Below are 7,805 nucleotides of genomic sequence, written 5' to 3'. Positions count from 1 at the left end.
ATTTACACCCTCGGAAACCCTGTACAGGGTCGCTATGGGTCGGAACTGACTCAACGGCACTTAACAACAACAACAACAAGTTTTGATGCATTGCATTATGCATAACAATTTATATGCACAATTTTAATAACATTTTTGATATTTCAAAATATCATTAATAATAACTCTTACTACAAATTCAAATATATAAAATTAGGAATTTCTGACAATTGAAAATAAAGTCTGTGTGCTTAAGTGTCTTTAAGGATAGACGTGTAATTAAATGAGTGAAACTCGCCAGAATAACAAGGGGAAATCCCTGGTGGCACAGTGCTTAAGGGCTTAGCTCTGAACCCACTCAGCAATGCTTCTGAAGAAAGATCTGGAGCCCATGAAGATTACAGCCAAGAAACCTTTACAGGTTCTCCTCTATCACTATAAGTCGAAAATCCACTTGACGGTACTTAATAACAACAAAGGAAAGATTTCAATTTTTTTTTCCTTAATTATACTGTACAAAAAGTCACTGGCTTATAAATGACAACTGACACACAGCCTCAGTAATGCAATGGGAGCAGTGAGGACTGTGGCAAGCTGCAGGCAACACATACTCTGCCAGAAAAGGCAGGTGCTGTTTCATTCAGGTGATCGTTTCATGTAGCCCATGTGGTGATAGACTTCTCAGATAAGTCAGAGTACAGATTTTTGTATAAAATCTTCTAGTTTTAAATTTCTACACAAAGAGGTTTATGACTTTTTATTTAAATGGTCTTTGTGAAATGATTTAAATGAGGCCAGAACAGTTGATGAAGAAATAGTTATCCACCAGAATCCAAATTTTAACTTTCCTTCATCTATGGAAAAATGTCAGAGCTGGGTCCCCCTCCTCCATTTTACCAAGAAGTACATTAGTTCTTTCTCATTCCTTGTCTTCTTGCTTAACAGAATTTCGGGAACCACTCACTCATTTAACAGGGGAGTTTCTCTTTTAGACAGACAAGTTTTTTGCTTCAGCTGGGTCAATATCCCTACTCTGCCCTCTACTTTCTTCTTATCCAACCTGATAAATCAATTATTTTGAATCAAATCACATGAGCATCCTATTACGGTCTGTAAAATTTCAAAGTATCTAAAAACCCTGTTGAAAACCTCTAAGTATAGCTTAAATGATCCATTCAAGGGTGTGAATGAGCACTTGGTGGTATAGCGGTTGAGTGCTTGTCTGGAAAAACTTCAGGCACCATATGACCTAATAGTAATTAATTATTTAGAAGTTTGTCTTTTCAAAGCAGGTATGTATAACTTTATTAATTATACATCTTTATATTCTCAAGACCTTGCACAGTGCAGTGCATACAGTCAGCCCTCAAAAATGAATAGACAGGTAGACAGACATAAAGGGCTGAATGAAACACAGGAAGATAAGCCCGTGCTGAGTCTGACCTAGTTGTCCTGTTCTCCCTGGTGGAAGTTGTAGGGCAGCAGTATGTTTCCTTTTCCCATCCCTCACCCCTCACCCTTCATGGCAGTTTGTCTTTGCAGGATACCTGGTTTCCCCTGGAAGGAAGGTGATTGGCATGGTATCTTGGCAGCCCTGGCCAGGGTGCCAGTTGGCTTTGCAGGCGGAGCAGAATTCCATGTCACAAGCTTTGCACTGCACAAGCTGAGGGGTCTGCAGTCCCATTTCCTGAAGCTGGCACACAGCCTGGCAGGTGGATGCAGGGCACCAAGTCCGGCAGGGATCCAGGAGCACCTCTAGCACAGAGAAACAAAACAGACACATCACACTCTGAAGATCAAACCATGGTCCTGCATTTCTGGATTAACCCATTGTTTAGCATTTTTAATGGCTAGAATAATGTCCAGATAGATAATTTAGTAAGATAAAAATGGCTCTTCTTGATTTGGTTCCTGTTTTGCTCTTCAGCCTCCCCCCTTGTCGCTCCTAGCGTCTTATTAACCACTCATTTGGGAGAGCCACAGACTTTCATATACCCATATACGTGAGCCTCTGGTACCTGTACCTAAAATGCCTGAGGATAACTGAGATATGCTCTGCATGGATATTGCTACACTCTGGAAGTCTTTGCCGGGCCAGCCTGGCTGGATTTTCCCTGGATTTTGCTCCCCACGATCCTTACTACTGTTGCTGTGTGTTATTGAGTCAGTTCTGACTCATAGACACTCCCTACAGGGTTTCTAAGGCTGTAAATCTTTCTGAGAGCAAAAAGTCTCATCTTTCTCCTGCAGAGCACCTGGTGGATTCAAACTACTGACCTTGCAATTGGCAGCCCAGTGGGTACCAAACTACACTTCCAGGGCTCCTTCTATGTTCCTTACTGCACTGCATTTTGAGAGTCTATTTCCTTGTCTACTTCCTCTGAGAGACAGTTTTCAGGTCAGGCATATGTTTTAAATCTTGCATTCACCCCACTTGGCCCAGTGTATGGCACACAAGAGGCATTCCAAAAAATGTATTATAAAGAATGGCGCAAACAGAGGTAAGGAAGATAGGTGAATTATTCTCCTCACCAAATGATTCATCTGTCTAATATTGTCTGAGCTCTCAAATTTAAATCCAAGTCATGGGCTATCTCCAGTATAAAACCATCGCTTTGATGACTCGGTTTTCACTCTGAAGTGGAGTACAAGTAACTAAGGAATCTAATTTAATGAAATTAATCAGGAAGTTTATTATTCAAAGCAGAACATTCTGACACTCCCATTCCTTCAAATCTTAATTGAAAAAAGAATCCATTTCTTTAAATCATTGGTCCTGAGATGTCTTTACTTGTGAATCAGGTTATTAATTTTATTTACCCTCTTGTATAGTGTGACACTGAATTCTTAATGGAGGAAGAGTGGGAGGGAGAATCCTGCCAGGAAACCACATGGAATGCAAAAACTCTGCCAAAAACCTATCATAGGCCAGAGGATTATGGACTGTTTTCAAAGGCTTTAAGTGGGCCACTGACTTCTAAGCTTTTCAGCAAGGTTGTTCTTGGGAAGTAATTCAAGACAACTCGATTTTGCTAGGGAAATTAGGAATGTTATGAAAACACCTTTGCAAACTCCTTGGCCATGTTACTGGGAGTCTGAATAGATCCAATTCATCTGCCTTAAACATAAGAGAGCGTTTCAAAAGTTCATGGAAAAATGTAACTCAGAGATAATGGAATTTTCCCACAATTTTTGAAGTTCCCTCATGCTATTCAAACTCACTCAGAGTAGCATGTTGTTGTTGTTAAGTGCCGTCGAGTCGGTTCCGACCCATAGCGACCCTGTACAGGGTTTCCCAGGGTGTAAATCTTTACGGGAGTAGAAAGCCTTATCTTTCTCCCGCGGAGCGGCTGGTAGTTTCGAACTGCTGACCTTAATGTTCACAGCCCGATTCGTAACCACTACGCTACCAGAGCTCACAAATCTACCAGTCACTCCATGGGAGAAAGATGAGACTTCCTGCTCCTGTAAAGATTCACAGCCTCTGAAGCCCTGTACAGTGTCCTATGAGTTGGAATTGACTTGACGGCTCACAACCACCACAACCACCAGAGTCTATCACATGCTAGGGGCTTTACATAGGTTCAGACCTCACCTAAACACAGTCATAAGCTAGACAGTGATTTAGGTAGGGCATTCTGACTATGTACATGCATACACACACATGCAAGTCCTTTAAGTGTTTTTGCTCATTCCCTATTAACTGAAACCAAATTCAATCATCTGAGAAGAAACCTGTGGCAAGTATAACCTTACAAAAAGACATAGTCATACATATAATCAGGAGTCAGCAGGTTTTTTGAGTTAAAGACCAGGGGATATTTTAGTCTTGGTGTATCATATGGTCTCTGTTGCAAGTACTCAACTCTACTGCTGTTTAGCACATGGTGCTGTAGATAAAACCAAAAGAAATGGATGTGGTTGTGTTACAATAAAATTTTATTTACAAAAACAAGCTGAGGATTGAAGTTGGCCCACTGGTCCCCATTTGGTGACTCCTGATCTGAACTGACTCCTCAAGTACAGCTGACCATAATGAAACAAATGGAGTACACTGTTAAGGATCTTCATTTGCTGAGGGGCACAACACAAAATCAGGAGAAATGGCTGAAAACATTCATTATTAACTGGAACGTGGAATAGATGACGCATGAATCTATGAAAGTTGGAAGTTGTCAAAAATGAAATGGAATGAATAAACATCAGTATTCTAGGCATTAGTGAGCTGGAATGTACTGGTATTGGTCATTTAAAATCAAACAATGTATTTTTTTTTTTAATGTTTTATTGTGTATTGTGTGATAGTCTACATGAGGGAACATTAGTTTTACATTCATTACATCATAAATCGTCTCATTGACATAGTTACCATCCCATCCATACATCATCAGCCAACCAAAGGGTACACCCTGCAATCCTGCCCCCCGGTCCTCAGCAAACAGCCCCTCTCCCTCTCTAGATCCCTAGTCCCCAGCCACTCCATCTCTTCACGACATCCTCTCTCTTCACGTCATCTTCTCTGTCTCAGTCTCAGGCCTCACTGCTCCTCTGGGTGGGGTCCTGCTCTCCGCTCTTCTCCATTGATGGTCCCAGGGCCCTCCGCTCCTAGACTGAAAGGTTAATCACTACCCTCCTTGCTATAAAATGTCCACCTTTACATTTTCTATTAGACAAATCTGCTTCACAAGAACTCTTTAAACTGTTTAAGAGCAAATATATCAACTTGAGGGCTAAGGTATGTATGACACCAGTCATGGTATTTTCAGTTGCCTCATATGCATGTAAAAGTTGAACAATGAGAAAACAAGCCCACAGAAGGATTGATGCTTTTGAGTTATGGTGTTACAAGAGAATATTGAAATTACCACGGATTTTCAGAATAACCAAGATCTGTGTTGGAAGTAGTATGGCCAGAGTACACCTTAAAAACCAAGTCTCTCATACTTTAGGCATATTATCAGGCTGGACCAGTCCCTAGAGAAGGACATTATGCTTGGTAAAGTGGAGGGTGAAAGAAAAAGAGAAAGACACCCAATGAGATGGATTGCACAGTAGTAGCACCAATAGGCTCAAATGTACCAAAAATTGTGGGGGTAGCACAGGACTGTTCTGTTTTGTTCTGCCGTGCATAGGGTTGCTATGAGTTGGAGTAGACTAGATGACACCAAAAAACAACATAACAATATATGTTATATTACATCTAATGCATATTATCTCTCTCTATATTTTTCCAAACAAGACAAACTGTATTTTCTGGCACACTCAAAGAAATTAATCATAACAGTAACCTCCAAAGATACATTAATAATAGATTAATAAAGTATGTTTTTAAGATCACTACTTAAGGACACATCTAAGAGCATTTTTGGGATAAATGGCACTTTTTAAAACTATTTTTTAATTTTGATAAGTATATTGTAAAGGAAAATAAATCCAATGCACATATTAATTTTTACTGCACTGCTTTATCAGTGCATTTACTTTAAGAGTGAGGTGGTGGGTTTGATTCCATTATGAAAAAGTTAACTTTTCTTGAGTCCTCAGTTTTAGACAGGCTCCATTATAGTTGTATAACCCTGGCAAGCTAGCTAATCTCTTTAAAATAATTCCCTTAAAAAAAAAAAAAAAAAGAAGAATTACCAATCCTATATTGAGTATCGATAGTAGGTTCCTGTCTATGAAATATGACATGGGAACTGCCGTGGTTCCTGAAAAGATGGCATGAGCTTCAAAAGACATCAGCATGTAAGACACACTTGTAGCAAAGCACATTTAGTGCTCCGATATGTATATGCATACAATGTAGTGGAGCATGCATGTGAGAGTGGTCAGCTTTGCCTCTCATTAAAGTGCATTCCCATCCATCCGAGACTTTGGAATTGGAAGAGTAGGTGCTCAGAATGAGAGACATAGGCCCCATAACTCCATTCTCTAGCTTCCTGTTGACCAGAGAGTCCAATGAAGGAGTTGTATGTGTCATCTAATGGGTTCCAATTCATGCTGTTATTCAATGCCAATTCATAGTGACCATGTGTAAGGTTTCTGAGAAGAGGCTCGATGGGTTTAAATTAAAAACATTGGTGTTATATCAGAAGTAATATTCTAAGAATAAATGGAGACAATGTTTGTAAATTAAGTTAGACATAGGATAATTTGATATGTAATTGTTATCATATAATCATAGAACAATTAGAATTTTCATCCAAGAAATCCTCCATTGACTATGTATTTTAAATGATTGAATAACAGTAGATAGGGCTTGATGGTGGACTAGGCAGAAAGGCCATGCAGACCATCTAAAGTAAATACACAGAAAACTAGACAAAACAATTTCAGAGGATGGTCCCATAACACTGAGCTCTAGATAAAGGAATAAATAAATTGAGTGACTGCTTACTGGAAGAAAGATATGGAACAGAAACAAGAAGGGAGGTGACTTCTGAATTGGGTTAGTCAATGTGCCTCACTGCAACCATTCTGAACAGGAGGAAGAGCTAAAAATTGCTTTGGAGGAAGAAGAGGCTTTGAAACTTACTGAAAAATAATTCAGGAAAATGATATCAATATTCATCCAAATATTCCACAGAAAGGTTGAGGAAAATAAGGAAGAAGTCAGAAAAGTACTATAGGAACACTCAAACAAAATAGAGATAACATGGAAGACAATACAAAACCTGCATACAGAGGGCCAGATGATCAATATCAGAAATGGACAATACACTGAAAGGGCAAAGGAGTAGAACTGAAGCAATGGAATCCAGAATTAGTGAGCTTGAAGATAATCTCTCAATACTGCTAAGATAGAAGAACAAGCAGAAAAAAGAAAGAAAAAAATCTGAAGAAAGCCTAGGATTCATGTGGGACAACATGAAAAAGAATAACTCATGGGTGATTGGTATTCCAGAATGGGAAGAGACAAGGAAATCCTCAGAAAAGATAGTAGAAGAGCTCCAGGAAGAAAACTGCCCTAACATCTAGAAAGAAAAGAAGATGAGTATATAAGAAATTGAATGAACCCCAGGCAGGATAGACCCCAAAAGAAAATCACCAAGACTTATCATAATCAAACTCTCCAAAATTAAAGACAGAAAAGAATCTTGAAAGCATCTTGGGAAAAAAAAAGAAAAGTTATCTACAAATGTAAGCAATGAGATTAAGCTCTGATTTCTCAGCAGAAACCATGTAGGCAAGAAGGCCATGAGGAGACATATAAAACTCAGAAAGAAAGAAAAAATTGCTGAACAAGAATCATATACTCAACAAAGCAATCAATCAAATATGATGGTAAAATCAGAACACTTCAGGATAAACAGAATTTAAGGGATTTTGTAAAAACCAAGTCAGTGCTTCAAAACATACTAAAGGGACTTCTTTGGTTTGAGAACCAACAAGAGTAGAAAACAATCAGAGATCAAAATATGTGGCATCACCACCCAGGACTCAGTCCAGATATGGAAGAGTCTAGATCAGAACAAAACAAGAAGACTGAAAATAGGGGATCTGGAATGTCAGTCTATGATCTAACTACAAATTGAAAGAAGGGAAAAGTATACTAACAGACATCCAGGTGGTAAGAAAATCATATACTATTCAGGATGAAACAGACTGTTTTCAAATGAAGAAGAAAATTAATGAAGTACAGAGTAATGTCAAAGAAACAATACATTTACATATCAAATCAAGAAAAGGAAATTCCGGTTACTCTACCTTGGCCCCCATGTGGGAAAGTGTTGTAGCAAGAATATTGGTGATAAGAAGGAAATTATCATTCTGTAATTATTTGACTGACTGGAAGAAATTCATATTCTTGCCCATTTCCAAAAAAA

At 38.8% G+C, this 7,805-nt stretch overlaps 1 protein-coding gene across 1 annotated transcript in view; it reads right to left on the bottom strand.

Annotated features, from left to right (window-relative positions):
• RNF144A (ring finger protein 144A) overlaps positions 1-7,805 on the bottom strand; it is an 85,929-nt gene that overhangs the window by 26,040 nt on the left and 52,084 nt on the right. The window contains exon 4 of the mRNA XM_006863977.1: positions 1,527-1,734. Coding sequence (XP_006864039.1) covers positions 1,527-1,734 — 208 coding nt within the window. The remainder of the gene's footprint in view (positions 1-1,526; positions 1,735-7,805) is intronic.

Source organism: Chrysochloris asiatica, unplaced genomic scaffold (assembly GCF_000296735.1).
Source record: "Chrysochloris asiatica unplaced genomic scaffold, ChrAsi1.0 scaffold00058, whole genome shotgun sequence".
NCBI lineage: Eukaryota > Metazoa > Chordata > Mammalia > Afrosoricida > Chrysochloridae > Chrysochloris > Chrysochloris asiatica.
This window is presented reverse-complemented; position numbering and strand designations above follow the sequence as displayed.